The 20,176-nt window shown below is 41.1% G+C and overlaps 1 protein-coding gene across 1 annotated transcript in view; it reads right to left on the bottom strand.

The window, feature by feature from the left end:
• The window catches only part of AR (androgen receptor), a 204,192-nt gene that overhangs the window by 7,375 nt on the left and 176,641 nt on the right, over positions 1-20,176 (bottom strand). Inside the window, exons 5-8 of the mRNA XM_054574253.1 lie at positions 11,248-11,535; positions 5,101-5,245; positions 1,013-1,143; positions 38-195 (exon numbers count right to left, since the gene is read on the bottom strand). Coding sequence (XP_054430228.1) covers positions 38-195; positions 1,013-1,143; positions 5,101-5,245; positions 11,248-11,535 — 722 coding nt within the window. The remainder of the gene's footprint in view (positions 1-37; positions 196-1,012; positions 1,144-5,100; positions 5,246-11,247; positions 11,536-20,176) is intronic.

The raw sequence follows: 20,176 nt of genomic DNA, 5'->3' as shown, positions 1-20,176 counted from the left end.
GCTTTCTCTGACAAAGCACCCTCCATCATTTGCTTACAGGCTGCACAGAATCCAGGAGCTTGGTGAGCTGGTAGAAGCGCCTTGAGCAGGATGTGGGATTTTTTCTCTTGCATGCAATGATACGATCAAGTTCCTTGATGTAGTTCATTCGAAGTTCATCAAAGAATTTTTGATTTTTCAGCCCATCCACTGGAACTGATGTAGGATGAAGACAGAATGGGGAGGGGAAGCATGCCCACAAGGGGCATTAGACAAAGCACCAAGTTTTCTGACCACACACTTGACCCCCACCCCCACAGGGAGGGAATCATCTACTTGGTTTCCTGCAGTTGAAGTCTGAATGTCTTAGGGAAAAGGCTAGCTGGACTCAACTTGAAGGGCATCAAGTAAATACAATTTACCGAGCCTTCCTTTTTTCTAGTCTTCGCACATACACATTTCCTAGGAACTATGATTTTAAATTGTTCACAGTGCAGCCCTGATTTAGACAATTAACACACATGACTTTGAATATCAAATTTTGACTTGTTTTTCCCTCATAGAGGCTAACAAACCACTCTGCTTAGAAGAGATGTTAAAAACATTCCTTGACTGCTAAATAAACCCTGTATGAGTTACTTACATATACCTTCTCCTGTTGGTAGAACAGGAAGTTCCTTCTAGGAGGCAATCCCTTCTGCTCTACAAAAAATATAATGTGGTCCTTGTCTGTTTCTATGATAGAAGGTCCGAAAAAATTCAGAGGTCTGCTGCAATCAGCCAAAAAGGCTTTGTCCCAAAGGGAGCCTTGGGGTAGATGGAAATCTAATGGAGGATGAATTTTAGCAGTGAAATTGGTCTGTGGCTAAGAAATGTATCCTTGTTAGGAAAAATGATGCTAAGGAAGAGGGGAGCAAGAAGAGTGAATGAAGAAGGGCAATGTCCAGGAGCTGATAACCCTTTAATGAAAAAAGTGGCTCTTCTCTGAGATCCTAAGCCCCCAGGAGCATTCCCTACCCCTCTGGCCACTTACTAATGCTGAAAAGGAGCAGGGCCTTCATGCACAGGAATTCCTGGGGGGTGATTTGGAGCCATCCAAATTCTTGAGAGAGGTGCCTCATTCTAACACACTGGCTGTACATCCGGGACTTGTGCATGCGATACCTGAGAAAGAGACACACAGAGGAAGGACAGAAATGAGGGAAGGCTTACAATAAGCCCAGAGGATGTCTCTGGTTGCTCTCTCTTCCCCAAGTTCTCAGAGAGGAGCTTAATGTTTCTCTTCTGGTACTTCAGTGACAAGAAAAAGGTACCCCCTCTCAAATCCTGACATTCTGATAACTACTCATCTACCCTGGCCAGGATATGGGTTAGCACATGGAATTTCCAGGTCCCCCTGTCCCTCCTGTTTCCTGAGACAAGGACAGGAATGTCTAACCAAATGAATACAATGGGTCTGGCACATGGTCTCCCTGACTACATTTCTCATATCCCAGCTCCAGCCAGAGCCAGAACCTGCCTCCCAGGCATTCCAAATTGGAGGATTTCTAGGAGATAGGCATTAGAAATTAACACTTACGGGTGCCAGGATTCCCAAGTGACTACAGTAGTTCATCCTGTCAATTTCCTTGCCTCTTGACTTGAATGCCATTTCTCACAGTAGAAATTTAAATATTTCTTTAAATGATTCTAAGGAAGGAGATTCCTCATTGTCTCTTCCAAATGACTTACAATGCTTATAAAATCATCTGGGAAGTGTTTCTGAATGTCCAATCTAAATGTCCCCTGCTGTAGGGCAGCCTATTCCCTCATATATTGGCTGTTCCTTACTACAGTTTGGGAGTTACAGTGTGAGCTGCTTTCATTATAGTGACTTGTGAACTATAAATCACCATATTATCGCCTATAAATTATATAGGGAAGTGGCCAAGCCTTGGACAGCTTCTTGGGGGGAGCCAACTTTCTGTTCCTTGATGGGCTATAGCAAGTCTCTAAGAGGAGATACAACATCCTCCTGCTAGTAGTCTTTCCTGGTTTTCAGCATTTCACAAATTGTGTGTGTGTGTGTGTGTGTGTGTGTGTGTGTGTGTGTGTGTGTGTGTATAAAAGAGAAAGAGAGAGAGGGAGAGAAAGAGAGGGAGAGGGAGAGATAGAAATTGATATTATACCTTGTGGAGAAAGAGAAGGGAATTTGAAACAAAAACCTCCCAGATTGGGCATGAATGCTGTGGTTTAACATTTTGGTTCCCAAACCACTAGTGTAGTCCACAGCCTGAGCAGCTCTGGCACTGTGTGAATGGAAGCTCAACACTCTATCTCAGAGAGATCTTGGCTGGCCTGAAGAAAGAAGGAAGGAGGCAGATGGTGTAGAAATATTCAATTCAGACTGGAGCTCAACTGGAAAAAGGAAGTATTTAGGTAGTATCACAAGTCATTAGACCAGAACAGCATTGCTTCAAGCTCTTTCATCCTAGAGAATTTTTGAATAACATCTGCTGACCCTGAGGCCTGGGCCTGTTCTGGTTTCTGTTGTACTTCCATGCCTCTGTTGATGACAACACTGCAGTCTTTTTACTTACCATTGAAATCATACTCCTGACATGGAGGACTACTGTAACACTGCTGTAGGCACCAGGGTCAGAAAAATTAGGGAAAGATGGGGAGAAAACAGAGAAAAGCAACAGAAGAAATTCAGAAGAAAAGTGAACATGAAAAGGCAAAAAAATAGAGAGTTTCAAGGAAAGAAAGGGATTAGAGAGTGGAAGGTAGAAAATAAGAGGGCGGAATAGAATTCAGGAGAACAGAGTTAGATGGGAATAAAGGAGAGTAGATAACAGGGGAGATGAAAATTGAAGAACACTTAGTACACTGCCTGGCACATAGTAAGTGCTCAATAAATGACATGTAAGACAATGCCATTATCGTACTATTCATCATTCAACAGATGAGAAGATTGATATTCAAGAAAGTAAAATTTTTACCCAGGGTCATACAGCTAGAATTCAAGCTCATTACCCTCACATGTGTTTCCCTCAAAGAAGCCAGGAAGAAGGAAGAATGCACGGCTGATGATAGGGTTTGGTGTCAGAGAGATCAACAAATGGGTTGGCTCAGAGTTCCTGTCTCTCTTTTTGGGCTTCACTCTCTCCATTAGTAGTACCTTAGAAAGGTTAACAACAATTAGTGGCTCTCAACTGCAGAAGTACTGCCTCCCTATGGTGTGCTAAAAATATGTCAGGGCAGTTTAGGCTGTCACAGTGACTGGAATTCTATATGGTATTAAGTGGACAGGTGCCAGGAATGTTAAACATATTCCAATATGTGGGCACTTCCTATGCAATGAAAAACTATTCTTCCAAAAATGTCAACAGCATATCTAGAGAAATATTAGATGTTTGTAAGAATGCAAAGAGCTCTAACGTAGTGGGTTTCTACAGAAGAAGGGAGCACCTGTTGTTTCAGAAGCTCTGACACTTGGTGGGTCTAGGACCCTGTGGGCAGTCCTGTGGTACCTTTTGATGAAATCCATGAGAGTGGGCTAGAAAGCTGAGGGGTACCACATACATATGCAGAGTCAGAAAAGGAAATGAGAATTTAGAAACTACCCAATTATAATTTTACAAAGGTCTTAGGGCATTGGATGGGAAGGGTGTTGCAGGTGCCCAGGAAGTTGATTCAACCACTGGAGGGCAGCAGGAGGATGGGGGTGAGAGATGAATAGGAATGGGGTTTTTTAAGGCCTGCCCCAGAAGACAGCATCATGGGTAACTCTTTGGAGATCTGGAAACCACAAAGCAGGTCGTGCCAAAAGCCCAATGGTTATTCTTAGCTTCTGGCTATTAGGGCTGGCTGAGTTGGAGGAGGGTAACTGGGGATGCTTATTTTGCTCCACATGGCACTGCTGTACTAGAAGGAACTACTGGCCTGTAGAATTTATTTTAAGGTTCTTCTCAGTTAGAGGGCTGGAGGGGAGGGAAGGTCAATTCTTGTCCTGACCAAAGGGATTCTCTGTGGCGAGACTAGTTCAAGGTCCTTGGCAAGATATTTCTGACTGGATCCATTTACAATGCCATCAAGGGACCCCAAACAGAAGAAGTATAGAAGAATATCACCATTAGAGAGAACATTCGAAAGGTACTTCTTTTTTTTTTTTTAACTTATTGTCCATTATGGGCCAGATATTTCATACTCATTAGCTCCCATTTGAGCGATCATAACAAACCATTTGAAAAAGTTCTATTTTATTAACAGATGAGGAAACCGAGAGTCATAGAAATTAAAGGTCCTGCCCAGAGACAATGATGTAAAAAAATAACAAAACAGATTTTAATTGAGAAAAATGTAATTTCAAAATCTGAGCCCTTGGACAAATTCATCAAGGATAAATAGAATTGGTGGCAGAACAAGTATTAATTAAACCTGGGTTTAAGAGACAATAAGTGTCTGGGCCACAGTCACATGGTCAGCAAGTGGTGGAGCTCCTCCCCATCACTAGCTGCCATGAAGCAATATAAGAACTGAGAGACATATTTTGAAAATTGTCAGCAACATGTACTAGCTGTGTGACCTTGGGAGAGTCACTTTATTTTGTTGAGCCTAATTTTACTCATTCACTAAAATATTATCTATAAAAAGGGGAAATCAAATTTTCATGAGGACTCAATAAGAAAGAATTTAGAAAGTAGTATAGTCCTAGCATAAAGGAGCTGCACAACAAATGGTGACTGGCAGTAGCCCTTGATGTAGCAAAAGGGACCAAATGAACTTCAGTCCTCATAACTATAGTCTCTATGACCATTCCTTATGTTGCTCAGAGTGAAGAGGAAGTACTTTGATATGAAATTTTGAGATAAGCTACAAAGCAGGCCAGAAACATGGCTAAAATACCAGGGTTGGATCTTGTAGGGAAAGGGATAGCCTCAGGACTGAATCTCCTGACTGCCTACCAGTTAGCCTTCTGGTCAGGTAAAGGCATCTTAGATTGTACCGGCTCACTGGGGCCTCTACTGTCTTACCTATAGGTTAAATGGTCTAACCACCACTCTTATTACCATCATTACCATCAACCAGGTCTGGGCATGATGATGAATTAATGTGAGTTCTGGGCCTATGAGCACTTACTCATTGAAAACAAGGTCAGGGGCAAAGTAGAGCATCCTGGAGTTGACATTGGTGAAGGATCGCCAGCCCATGGCAAACACCATAAGCCCCATCCATGAGTACTGAATGACTGCCATCTGGTCATCCACGTGCAAGTTGCGGAAGCCTGCAGATAAGGAAGAAACAATAGTTAGACTGGGCAATGATGGGTTGGGTGAAGTCTGGACCTCTGCTGTCCTGAGAATCTCTGGCACTTGGGCAACCCAGGAAGAACCCCAGGAGCCCTCACTACATGGGAGCAGGGGGAAAACAAGCTATATGGTGGGAATAATATTCCTTGCCTTCTCTACCTCACTGAGTTTCTCAAATGAGAAGATAATGGGGGATAAGAAGGACATTGTCACTTGGAAAAGAATAATACAACACTGACTGCTTTCAGTGAATACACTCTTTCTAAGCATGTTACTTATATTAACTCATTTAAACCTCACGACAATCCAATAAAGTAAGTACTATTATTATCCCCATTCTGTGAATCAGTAATAGTGAGTCACAGAAAGGTTAAGGAACTTGTCTAAGATCATAAGGCTAGCAACTGGCAGGCCAGGGTCCAAAACCAAGCAGTCTGACTCCAAAGCCTGTGCTCAAGATCTCTATGCCTTTCTGAAGATGCAGTGTAATAATTATTTCTCTCACATAAACAACACCATTCACTTCACAAAGCTCTTTTCTAGTAATAATCTTTTTGATGCCCTAACTACCCTGGGAATGAGGTATTATTACAAAGCAGCATATGGTGGAAGTGTTTGACAGCCACTGCCTTCTTCATACCACTTTCAGGCTCTCTTTTCTCTGACCTTCTTTCTGCCTCCCACTTTCTCTCCATTATTTTTTGTTCAGCAAGTACCCTGGCCCTGATAGTTTCTGACTCTACTGCCATTCCTGTCCTATTGCTGTTATTACACACAAACAGGCTCTTCACGACCTGCTTCCTTAGACTAATTTCTTGCCATCTGCCTTCTCATAATCTAGGCTCTACATATTCTGAAAAACTTATAATTTGCTGAACACAACATGCTTTCTGATGTTTCTATATCTCTGTACAGGTAGTTGCCTTTGTCTGGAATGCATTCCTCCTTCCCTAGGCTTCCCATCTGATAAACACCTACTCAGCATTCAAGTCTTTACTGAAAGGCTACCTCCTCTGTGAATATTTTAACTCATCTAAGCAGAAAATTTAATAATTTTTCTTTTACTTTCTAAGTGAACCTTGTGGAGCCCCACCTAATTATAGTACTCATTACACAGTATTGGAATTTATCTATATACACATCTGTCTCTCCCACGAGCTGAAACTTCTCGAAGACAGGGATCATCTCTTATTCATCTTTTCTTCCCTAGTACATAGCACAGTTCAGATATTTGAGCAGGCATTTCAAAAATATTAATTAATGGACTAAGGACTATAATTTCTTTTCATTTTATAAGGTGGGATGATCTCTAAATTACCTCCCTTAAACTCAGGAAACAAAGTTTCCCAGATGCTACCTCTACAATACCACATAGGTATGACAGATATGGTTATGTTCTCCTGGAGGTCTCTGAAGAGTTGGATGCTTAAACCATCATCTCGGGGCTTGTCCTCTACCAGCATCACAATTCTATTCTCCCTAACAGATCCTGGATTATCTGTCTTGCTATACTTCGTTAGGAACGCTTCCATGAATTTTGATAATGCTTCTAACTTTCCTTTTGATAACCTTATCTGATCCTGACAAGAATCCTAGAGAATAAGCGATGTGACACTTGTTTTGGCAACAAAGGACCTGACGGCCAGAGAGGTTAACTGACTTCCCCAAGGTCATATATTTTATATATGGCTGAACTGGTACTGGTATAGAGGTGCTCTAATTCTCTTGTCAAGTGTTTATTCCTCTACTGCTGAAAGACACAGCTCAAGAGCTACCGAGCGCATGAGCTTTTCTTAGCCATAGACTCAGGCCTAAAGTCTACAATATGTAGACACACTGTTCTGTTTGATTGGTCCTTGCCCATTCACATACGCCATTTCCCTTTTCTTTTAGGTCCCAAGCCTATCAGACATCAGGTATTCTAGAGTCTGTCATATCACCATCCTTGGCTGCAATCTTAGCTCCCAGGCTTGTGTCTCCTGTCTTCCCTGTAGTGATATGCTGACAGACTAGTTGGTAGAGGAGCCTCAGATCCCACAGTGTTTTCTCACTGAAGCCCTAGGACAGAATTCCTGGTACTGACTCTTCCCAGTATGACATAAAATGCAGGGGCCAATTATAGAATATCCAGGGATCTCTTCAGGAGCGGACTTGAGAACTCAAACTCTGAATCTCTGGGGTGGGAGGCAATGGGAAACAAGTAAAGCCATGTCTGGAGAGTGTGTGAATGCAAAGATGAATAGGGGAGATGAGGATCAATCTGTATAAGTATCAAGGAAACCGTCTATACTGATGCTTTTTTCCTTCCCCGAGGTGCCAGAGAACTAACAAAGAGGAGAGAAAAAGAAAGCAGTTTAACACTCAAGTCTATTTACTGTGTGTGTACCAGCAATGAAGTAGGCTAATTTTCCTATAGGTCTGATCTGATTATAACACCTAACTTTGTTCTCTAGTGTCTAGCTTTTGAAGTAGCCTGCTCAGAGAGCATAACTATCAAGGGATGACTTGAGGAAACAGTAGCTCCAGCCTATAAGTTTCCTTCAGCACCTACACACTCAACACCTATTTGGCATTGTGTTAGGCTATTCTGAAGAAATACAGAGGAGTCACTTTCAGGTTTTAAAACACACAAAAAAGGTTTGAAAGTGAAGGCACTTTCTTTGAGACTCTGTTTTCTCATTATAATCCAATCAACATAATTTCTTAGCAATCTGGAGTGGTAATCTGTAGTCTCAGGTCTTGTCAGGGACCACAAGACCTAAGAAAGGCCAGTTAGGAAATCTATGCTGCTATAGTGAACTGGACAACCAACATATTCAAGGAAGACAATTCATCCTTGGGACCCATGCATGAGCTACTATGCAAGGCTGGTGGCAGCTTGAATTGATTTTAGTGAAAGCAATGGCTTACCACTCAGGCCTCACTGTAATGACCAACCATTTACAGAGCATCTACTATGTTTCAGATACTGTACTAGGTGCTCTTTATACAAAATTTCTATGTTGATAACAATTTTCAAGGTAGAGATTGTTCTACCACCTCTACAAATGAGGAAACAGAAGCACATGTAGGCATGTGATTTGATCAAAGTCAAGCAACTAGTGTATAGCTAAGATTTGAAACCAGATACACCTGATTATAAATATACTGTATACACATTATCTACTCACCCACCCTCAATCAATACTTATCATTTATTAATGTTCTAGGTACTCTTCTAGGCAATTTACATATATAACCACCACCACGGAAAGCTTACAACAAAATTTATCTGAGTAGGTACTCAGTATAGTGCCTTGCACAGGACAGGAACTCAATCTGTTGAATGAACAAATAACTTGAACTACTAGGTGATTACTGATAATATAACTAACAGGTCTTATGAACATGGTAACTGGCTTTTTCAAAACTATTCTTTTAAATGACTTAGGATCAGATATTATTTCATTGGATAAACTAGATGGTGAAGTGATATTGTCTTGCAGACTTGTTAATATTGGAGAGAACTTCCTATCCTGGGGGTTGGGCTAAGGAAAGTCAGTGACTCCTAATTATCCTAATTATATAAAATCTGCCAAAATAATTTGCACTACATTATTGTTAAGACCACCAAATTAGAAATCGGAGAGTGTGAGCCCAAGTTCTGGCTCTATTTGTTAAGCAACCAAATAGAACAAGTTAGTTAACCTCTCTGAGCCTTGTCATTTGACATGGAAATAACAGTCCCTATGATTCACAGGATTGCTATGAGGATTAAGTAGAATCATACATAGGACAAGGTTCTGTATCTCATAAAATTGGACAATTTAGGTGTTTGGCAACTGCTTGGAAAGATTAAACTGAATCTCTGTTACACAAATGACAACCAGCTAAATAAGTGAGAATTAAAGCAACTTTCTCTTCTTTTATTGTTGATCAATTACAGTTGTCCCTATTTTCACCCCATTGCTCTCCCCTGCCCCACCCCACAAGCTCCCTCAGTCAGTCCCCACCCTGTTGTCCATTACCATGGGGACTTTATACATGTTCCTTGACTAGATCCTTCCCCTTCTTTTCCCCATTTTCTCTCTCCCCCCTCCCCTCTGGTCCCTGTAAGTTTGTTCCTTATTTCCATCTCTCTGGCTCTATTTTGTTCATTTGTTTGTTTTGTTCATTAGGTTCCACTTGTAGGTGAGATCATATGGTATTTGTCTTTCACTGCCTGGCTTATTTCACTTAGCATAATGCTCTCCAGTTCCATCCATGCTGTCATGAAGGGTAGGAGTTCCCTCTTTCTGCTGCATAGTATTCCACTATGTAAAGGTACCACAGTTTTTATTTTTTGTATTTTTTTCTCCTTGTGTGAAAACTCTGTTTTGGCACAGTACATACACAGCCAGAGTCCTTGAGCCTTCTTCCCAGTGATCTTATTGGCTAGTCAAACTCAGCTTCCAGCTTCCCAAGCTGGGAAGGTGTTAGGGATGGTCTGGTGACTGCAACTGGGCCTTGTGAGTTGCAAAAACAAAATAGGGATTTGGTGACTAACATGCAATGTCTTCAAAGGCAGTTAGTCTACATTATGATCCAAGTGGCCTTGGACAAGGCCTTGGCCTCTCACTGTGAAGCCCAGGGTTACAGAAGTACAGGAGCACAACATTGACTATGGATGGAGTGGGATGAGGAAGGGATTTGGAATCAGGAGGGGACCTGGGCTCAAGTTCTGGCCCTGCTACTTTCTGACTGTGTACTTGTAGGCCAAGCATATCACTTCTCAGGGTCAGTGTCTTTTATCTATAAAATAGGGGGGGGGTGGCAAATCCCTACTTTATGGGATTTTTATTAAGATCAAATTGGGTAATGCATATGAAATTGCTCTGTTTTCTATAAATTTCCACCTGAATGGCAGTTATTATTAGAAGGCATGTTGATCTTTGATTCCATAAGAATTGGATTGGTTGTTGATGTTTCAAAAGAATCTTTGAATCATAGGACTTTAGGATTAGGAGAACTCTGGCAGAGCTTATGTTTCCACTGGTTTCCAAACTGTGTTTCTTGGAGTACTAAGATTCTGCAAGAGTAACTCAAGGCTTCTCTGGGGTTAGCGAGGGAGAGGCATTAGTTTTAAATCAACTAGCTCCATTTGTATCTGTGCATGATGTTTTGAGAAATAAGTTTGGTTGCTAAAGGAAAGTCTGTGAACACTTGGAGAGAGGATTGTTGAGCTCTAATATTTTAGTAATCAGTCCTATTCAAATAACAGATGGCCTAGGTAGGAAGTGAGTTCCCCATCACTGGGAGTATCCAAGCAGAAGTTAGACAAAAATTTTGTATTTCTTTGATTACCAAGGAATTCACTGAATATTTCCTCTTACTATGATTCCAAGGTATTTTAAAGAGCACTAAAGTTCTTTAAAGCAAAATTTGAAAACCATAAATTTAGTCAAAACCACACTTCACACATTATACAGATGGAGAAACTGACACTCAGAAAGGGAAAGGACCACACAATGATTTACAGGCAGCACTAAGACTAAAAGCCAAGTGTTCTGACTCCCAACCACATGTTATTTCTACCATACCATATCATATTACTCTCATTATATCGCTCCGAAAGGTAATATTGAATACAGAATATCAGTCAGGCTCAAAATTATCTTTGGGGTGAGCATATGTGGGCATATGGAGAAGAGCATCTTAAGAAATATAAAGGTTATATCTCTGTAATCTGTGATTATGGGAAATTTTTCACACTACATCTGTGGATTATACATGGTCACTGTGTGCCAATGTAAGATATATGGGACACTGTATAATGCTGCATTTCTGAGTTTCCTTATTTTTAAAGTGGGGATTATAGCATTCTCTACTCCCATAGGGTAATGGTAAGAATTGCATGAGTTAATTAGCAGGAAAAGACCAGACATGGTACCTGTCTGACTCAGGACATTCACTAAATATTATCACCCTTATCCCAATGTCCCCACTTTGTTTTCCTTACCAGGCAAGGCCTTGGCCCACTTTACTACATGTACAAGCTGCCTTTCACCCAGTTCATTGAGGCTAGACAGCAAGGCTGCGAAGGAGTCAGGCTGGTTGTTGTCATGTCCAGCGCACACCACGCCTGGCTCAATGGCTTCCAGGACATTCAAAAAGATAGGCTGACACTCATAGCCTTCAATATGTGACACTGACAGCTTCTGGGTTGGCTCCTCAGTGGGGCTGGTGGCGCTGGAAACTTCCCCTTCCTCCTGTAGTTTCAGATTACCAAGTTTCTTCAGCTTCCGAGCTATTGGGAAGAAAGGGAATCTTCGATTTATTATCAGTGGCCAAAAACACAAAGCACAGCTACCCTGTTAGAAAATCTACCTGAGCTAAGAAAATAAGGATGTTCATTCTCCCTGGTCAGAGGTTCTAAACTCCTTAAGGACAAATGCTCAGTTTTACCCTGGTTGAATAAATGATCCATCATCCCAAATCCCTACTAAACTCAAATTTCATATCTTGCTCTCTCCCCAGTCCCCTTGCCAGATAGACCTAGTATATCCTTGGATTGGGCTCTGCATAAATGCAGTCTTCAGTATTCATACCTTGAACCTTCAATTACATCATTTACTAATATAGTCACAATTCATTCATTCATTCAACAGAGATTCAATGTTCAGCCTTTTCTTCTGTGTGACAAAAAGGACAGAGAACATAACCCTGTCTGATACAGGAGAAATTAATACTCACAAGCAGTTAAAACGTCAAACCAGTAAATGTTACAACAAAGGCATTAACAAAAAAAGACAATAATCTCTCTGCAGAGGTGGGGTTGAGAAAGGCTCTATGATATCATTTGACCGGGACCTTGAAGAATGGTGACTGTTTCACCAGGCAGAGCAGAAAAGAAATAGCATAAACAAAAGCACCAAAGAGTGTTTGGGGGAAAGTTAGAGATCAGTGTGGCTGAATTATATATTGCATGTGTAGAGAGAGAGAGTGGCTATTTAGGAGGCTGAAAACAAATATGGGACCTGATTTTTAAAGGGCATGTATAACACGTTATGAAGTTTGGGCTTTGCCTTGGAGATCCCCAGAGACTCTGCCCCACCCAAGTTACAGGCCCACACAAGCTGCTTTTCATTATGAATGGCTGGTCTTGGCTCATACTGCATAACTTCCTAAATCCTCTCAAACAAGCAACAGCTGGCCTCAGTGAATCCCAGGCCCAGCACTAGCAACAGCCGGACTAGATTCACAGCTTGGCTTTGCCTGGGAATCTCCAAGCCCAGAACAAGTAACAGCCATCTCAGATTGCTTTACAGCTCAGGCAGGGTGGCCTGGAGCAAAACACAGGTTGGGGCTGACCTTGGCCTGCACCACCCAGGAAACCCCCCAGCACACCTGGTGGGCAGCTACAGACCATGCCAGAGCACCACCACCCTGCCCCTGCACAGCTGAAACTTCACGGAGGGCAGAGGTTGGTGGTCAACGGCCACAGTCAATCCTTAAAGCTGACTGGTCTGGGTAAATCCCTCCCATTGATCTGCCAACAGCAACCAAGGCTCAACTAAAAGAGGAGGGTGTATTCAGCCCACACAAAGGACGCACCTCTAGTATCCAGCTTGGAGAATAGGGGAGACTGTGCCACTTGACCCTATAGGACACCCACTACATTAGGCCACACTACCAAGATAGGGAGTCAAAGCAGCTCTACCTAGTACATAGAAACAAATACAGGGAGGCTGCCAAAATTAGGGGACAAAGAAACATGCCCCAAATGAAAGAACACATGAAAACACCAGAAAAAGAGCTAAACAAAATGGAGATAAGCAATCTATCAGATGCAGAGTTCAAAACACTGGTTATAAGGATGCTCGAGGAACTTAGTGAGGACCTCAACAGCATAAAAAGGACCCAGTCAGAAACAAAGGATATGCTAAATGAAATAAAGAACAGTTTACAGGGAAACAACAGTAGAGTGGATGAAGCCAAGATCAAATCAATGATTTGGAACATAAGGAAGCAAAAAACAACCAATCAGAGCAACAAGAAGAAAAAAGAATAAAAAAAAATGAGGATACTATAAGCAGTCTCTGGGACATCAAGTGTTCCTACATTCACATCATAGGGGTGCCAGAAGGAGAAGAGAAAGAGCAAGAGACTGGAAATCTATTTGAAAAAATAATGAAAGAAAACTTCCCTGATTTGGTGAAGGAAATAGACATGCAAGTCTAGGAAGCACAGAGAGTCCCAAACAAGACGGATGCAAAGAGGCCCACTCCAAGACACATCATAATTAAAAGGCCAAAGGTTAAAGATAAAGAGAGAATCTTAAAGCAGCAAGAGAAGAGCAGAGTTACTTATAGGGGAGTTCCTGTAAGACTGTCAGCTGATTTCTCAAAGGAAACTTTGCAGGCTAGAAGGGATTGTCAAGAAATAAGTCATGAAAAGCAGGGACCTACAGTCAAGATTGCTCTATCCAGCAAAGTTATTATTTAGAATCAAAGGGCAGATACAGAGCTTCCCAGACCAGAAAAAACTAAAGGATTTCATCATTACCAAACCATTATTATAGGAAATGTTAAAAGGACTTATTTAAGAAGAAGAGGAAGAGCAAGAGCAAGAAGAAGAAGAAGAACAACAACAACAATGAAACTATGAACAATAAAATGGCAAAAATACATATCTATCAACAACTGAATCTAAAAAACAAACTAAGAAAACAAGAAGAACAGAGACAGAATCATGCATACAGAGAGTGTTTTGATGGTTGCCAGATGGGAGGGGGTGTGGGGGAATGGGTGAAGAGGTGAGGGGATTAAGAAGTACAAATAGGTACTTATAGTATAGCCATGGAGAGGTAAGTACAGTATAGGAAGTGGATTAGCCAAAGAATGTATATAGGTGACCCATAAACATGAACAATAGTGTGGGGATTGCCTGAGGGGGTACTGTGTGGAGGAGGGAAATGGGAGAATCAGGACAACTGTAATAACATAATCAATAAAATATAATTAAAAAAAGAAGTTTGGGCTTTATCTTACAGATAATAGGCAAATACAGAATGTTTTAAATCAAGAGAGGGATGTGTTTTGTCTATGTCTAGCATATCTAGCAGATTTCTAGGTCAAGAGAATAAAAAGGCACACATAAGTCTAGAAGAACTAGACTTATATTTTTGGTCCCTAAGGGTACCAAAAAGTACAGTGACTTGGATATTAGTTCTCTCTCTGTCTACACACACACACACACACACACACACACACACACACACACACTTTGATAGTTAAAGCTCTCTGAACATGGAATGGTTGCTAGGCACTCCTGGTGTTTATTAGAGATGATCGAGCAGAGACTACATGCACAATGGTTAAGAATTCAAACATGAAGTTCAGATGGGAATGAGTTTTTAAATGGCCTTGAACCTCTCTTCCCATCCTCAGACTACCAAATTCTAACAGCTCATGTTTTTGCTAAAGAAATAGGAATTTTCTGGAGTTGCAGCATTTCCCACTAAACTCTGTAATAGCCTCAGATATTGTCAGATATTACATCCATAGTGAATATACACTGCAACACATATTGATTTTCTTCTTTAGCAAAGGGGTCAAGGGGAAGCTGAAGAGCTGAAATCTCTAACAGTAACAAAGAAATAATAGAATTTTCTTGCCTCTAATCTGTCTGTAAAATAGGAACCATGCTAGGCGGCAACCACTAGAAAGAATGATAAAAATAACATTATTTAAAACAACAATAATCCAAAACTCAAACCTTATAAACCATCCTTCCCCCATGCTCACACACACACACAATTTAGAAGTCCTTGGGCATCCTAATGTTTACCTCCCTAGCATTTATACTGGCACAGATATAAATAATTTAAGAGGCCATAACTCTGAGGCCTAGTGTAGGCAGATGCACTGGGGCAGACCATAAACCACTTTATCTTTAATCCCTTTAAAATAATAATAATAATAAATTCAAAAGGATATAAAAAAAGTGGATTGCTCGATTTAAATGGATAAATACAACAAAACCTGCTGCTGATCTCTTTCTGGCTCCTGTGGAAAAAAGTACTTATCTGAAACTAACTTGCCGGTCTAATTAGAGAAATAAGTCCTTCAATGCAAATTCCAATCATAGTGTAATTCAATTCAAGAATGGATCACATGTTTGGATCAACAACTAGGAAAGAGGACGAAAAATGGTGGAGTTGGTGGTTCAAGAGGAGCATAGAGTAAACTTAGGATAAAATAAAATAGTAGTCTGGAAAATCAACCCAAAGTGCAAGATGACCTATTGCTGACATGAGTTCTTGCAGGCAGCTCTACAGACTGGTAGTGCTTACTGGATCTGCCACCCTGGCACAGATTCTAGAAGCGGACCCCGTCTTTCCAATTATTGGCACTTTCTGGCCTTGAGATCAGGGATTGCCTGATCATTTAGTCCTTTTCAAGTCTGGGAGAGAACAGAGACACAATTAGCCCTATGCCTGAGGTAACAACAAGAAATAAAGATAGCCACTTTTTCAGGGCTTTCTATGTGTCTCACTCCATGAACACATTACATCATTTAATTCCACAATAATCTTCAAAGGTTAAGGACATTTCCAAACCTTTTTTTTTTACAAGTAAGTAAACTAAGGTTAACACAGCTAGTAAAAATTTGAACCTCATAATCTGAACCTGGTCTGCTGACTATACCACCCATGTTCTTTCTAGAATCATGCTGCCACTCCAAGGTGTATGAAGCCCTGAACCTTACCTCTAGCCTTAATGACAGAGTTGAAGAATAAGGCTGGGGTTATATCTTTCCTGCTTTCCATCCTCACCTTTTACTCCAAAATTCAGTAACTAGCATCAAATCTAGAAGAGTAGAGGGAGGAAGCTATGAGAATACTTTAGTCATGTGTCCAAATTAGAAACAGGTTTGGGGCACTATAATAGCCTATATATTCACAGCATGTCAAAAGAGGAAGAGTCCTTAGAAATCAATTCATCCAGGGGGTCACAGATTCAATATACCTTCAAGATCTATACAGATAATACAGTGTGTGTGTGTGTGTGTGTCTGTGTGTGTGTATCTGTGTGTGTGTATATGTGTCAGGGAGAGAGAGAGAGAATGGTGGGAACTCTGGTGAACTGAAGTGAATGCCTTAGTGCCTTCTTGCTCATGCTATGTACTTGCATGTACATACACTCATACACAAACCCATACAAGGCATTCATATAATATTTAAATAGTTTTCTGAAACTTATCTGTATTCTAAAGTTGAATTTAGTCCTAGTCACAATTTTGGGACTTCTGACATTAATCCAACCTTTCCAAAGATAGGGAGGCTGAGGCAAGACAGAGTGAGGTTCCTATATCACATCAGTTCTCTTTTTGACTGATTTCTATTCTCTCTTAGTAACTGCCCTCTGACCTCCTTCTATATTTGTACTGTCCAACACAGTAGCCACTAGCCACATGTGGCTATTTGAATTTAAATTAAAGCTAAATAAAATTTTAATTTCTTAGTCTTACTAGCTACATTTCAAATGCTCAGAGGCCACATGTGGCTAGTGGCTATTACATTGGACAGCACAGATATAGAACATCTCCATTATCACAGAAAGTTCTACAGAATAGTGCTGTGAATCCAAACTCCTCTGGGACAGCTGTCCCATTTGTCAGGACTGAATCATGCTATTGGTAAAGAAGAAAAGCAGCCAAAGAATTTACACAGATGAATCTCTGAGTTTTTCTAAGAGGCAGACATAGAGCAATTGGTGGTGGTACAGTTAGTGAAGTAGGTTCTGTCACCTTGTCTGTACCACCAATAACTCAGATCTCAGTGGGGCGATGACTTGTGGACCTAAACAAACTCATTACAAGCAAGACTAATATGTGCAGAGACTGGGGAGAATCCATCAACATGAAATAATTCCCTTTCTCTGCATAGTGCTAATGAGAATTTGGCTGGTATTTTCACATCCTCCTCCTCTTAGACCTATGTGGCATCTGCTTAAGGAAGAGAAGCTGCATTCCCACTTGTCTCCTGGACCTGGGTAGTGTGTTATTCCTGTGGCCACCATAGCTCAAACGGCACCAGGTGCTCTGGCCTCTCTGCCTGACGAGGGTAATTGTACTGAACATAAATGAAATCAGATTCCATTCGTTCTGCTGGGGGATCCTCTGTTCTCTCTCTGCAGCAAAGGCCAGCATGTTGCTAGACGGCTTCAAATGCTGGACAATGAGGCTTGCTATTCTTAGCTGTTATTCAGTGCCCAAGACCTTGTTTTCTTCTATGAAGGCCAGCCCCACACACCCTTCTGCCTCGTGCACCTGAGCCCCAGAGGCAGTTCTAATTTTTCATGTGATATACAGGCCTGCTGGCCCCTGTGTTGTGGCAGAGACCCATTAGTTTACTTAAATTGAGTGGTGAGGCCAGGAAAAAGGAGGCAGTAAAGGTGGACAGTTCTAATAGTGTGAGTTTGCATCTCTTCTCTGTCTTTCAATCTCATGTCAGAGCAGTGATGAGAAAGGGCCACTTTCAAGGTACTTCTCCATTCCTACTGGCTCTTTAGGGGATTGGAGTACCTGGAAAGATGCCTGGATCCTATGGGGAACTCACTTTTCAGTTGTGTGACATTAGACCCCTGTGAAGGTTGCCTCTATAGCACCAGAGAAGATTTTTCAAATTTGGATTCATGATGCATCCTTAAGGAGAGTTAGATGTGATTAATCTGTAAGTTTTAGAGCCACTGTGACTTTCAGGCACTGTTGTAGCCCCATTCTTTACCACCTCAAGATACAGGCTTCCTCATCCATAGCAGGAGAGGGGGAAAGGTGAAGCGAAGTTTCCAAAGTCTTAGAAAAGTTGAATCCCTCTCTCTAAGGTCAAGGATGTTCTTCTTCCTCACGTGGAGCACAAAGGAATCTCTTTCTGTGGTAGGTAGATTTCTAAGATAGCCTCCAAGTTTCCCATCCCATGGCATGCAAACACCTTCCTTCAGTTATTTAGTCAAATGTTAATCAAGGAGCTGTTATGAAAGAATTGGGCAGATGTGATTAAGACCACAATTCAGTTGAATATTAAGGTTTCTTATCCTTGATAGGCCTGACTTAATCACATGAACATTTAAAGGGAATTGGACTTTTCCTAGAAAGACATTCATGGAGTCAGGGGGATTTAACATAAAGAGGATTTTCTGTTGTTGGCTTTGAAGGTGGGGGGTCCACATGGCAAGAAATAAGGGCAGCCTTGAATAGCTGAGAGCAACTGCTGGCTGACAGCCAGAAGGAAACAGGAGCCTTAATCCTACAAATGCAAGAAACTGAACCTTGCCACAATCACATGAGCTTGGAAGAGGACACTGAGCTCCAGATTAGAATGCAGGTTGGCCAATACCTTGATTTCATACTTGTGAGATACTGAGCTGAGAATCCAGTCATGCTGTGTCAAACTTTTGACTTACAGAACTATGAGCTGATAAATGCGTACTGTTTGAAGCTGCTAAATTTGTGATAAATTGTTAGGCAGCAATAGAAAACTAATACAGATCCTCATAGAAGTGTGGTATAGGGCTTTGGAGTCAGAAGATCTTGGGTTCAAATCTTAGCTTTGTTAGTTAACTAAGTTAATAACTCTGAGCCCTTTGTTTAGCTTCTCCGAGATCTAGTTTCCTCATTTGTAAAATGGGGATGCCCCCACATAGCTCTTAGAATACTTTGGTGAACTAAATAAGAGAGAAAGCCTGGCAGATAGTGAACTATCAAAATGGTTTCTTCACTCTCCATTCATTTCTAAAGAATAGACAGTGAGTGGCTTGCAGGTGACCTAACTCAGGCATGGGGCAAAGGGGACAGCAAGATTAACAGAGAACCAGAGAGAGTAGAGAAGGGAAGGGAAAAGTAACACATTATGAAATGAAAAACAGTAACAGAGTTTCTTCCGGACATAGCTGGCTATAAAATTGAATTCAGATCATGAGTATAATTTTAAATATTACCTGAACATAAAGGTATGTATGGTGCAGGGCTGAAAATACTTTGTAAAAACAAACTAGGCTGTGATTATGTGAATGTACATGAGTATGTGTGTGCAGGTGCTTATATAGTATAATGCTTAAATCTAGGGGTCATAAACTCAATACCTTCATTAGTCGGGCAGATATGTAAATGAGTAAAAGTGCCTAGTGAACACAAACAGAGTGGGCTGCAGACAGTAAAAGTGATTAAAGTCCTGCCTAGGAGCAGCCTATGTCAATTTTCTAAACAACTGTGCTGGACAAATAGAATTTTGCAAGTGAATTTTGGCCTGGGAAAAGTCAGCATATGGTTCTGGTTTGAATCATGTCAGCCATCTTTTCACCCATAAGGATTAGACTCAGGGCATATCACTGTATAATTTAGGCTTAGAAAGTCAGAAGAACACTGGATTAGGATCCAGGGGAGTTCACTGCATGACCTCAATATCATCTCTTTCCTTCTTTTGCTCTTAATTTCCTCATATATGTTTAAAGGGTATTAGTTAAAAGAAAAGAATCTGGAGTTAAACTATCTCGGTTGTGAGCTAGGCTCCACTGCTTAGTAGCTGTGAGAATATGAGCAAGACTTACCCATTATCTATCTCAATTTCCTTTTGTGAAAAGTGGGGATAATTAATGAAGATGTTAACAAGGAATATAGACACTATGGAGGTGTCTGAAAGTACAGGGAAGATTCTACACCACCAGAAGGACTTTCTAAGACTGAAGCGTAGTGAAAAATGCACTGAACTTAAGGGAGCAAAGTGTGATAATGACATCAAAGTTCTAAAATATTACTCACAATAAAGAAAAGGTGGTGGCATTCAGTGTTATGGGATGCATGGCCTTGAACATATCCTTTAATTTCTCATAAACTTCAGTTTTCTCCTCTGTATAATGGTGACAGTCTGGCCTGACTACTGTGTAGGA

This window comes from Pteronotus mesoamericanus, unplaced genomic scaffold, assembly GCF_021234165.1.
Source record: "Pteronotus mesoamericanus isolate MK-2021 breed Mesoamerican mustached bat unplaced genomic scaffold, CSHL_Meso_final contig_256, whole genome shotgun sequence".
Lineage (NCBI taxonomy): Eukaryota > Metazoa > Chordata > Mammalia > Chiroptera > Mormoopidae > Pteronotus > Pteronotus mesoamericanus.
Note: the sequence above shows the minus strand (reverse complement) of the source record. Positions and strands in the feature narration are given on the sequence as shown.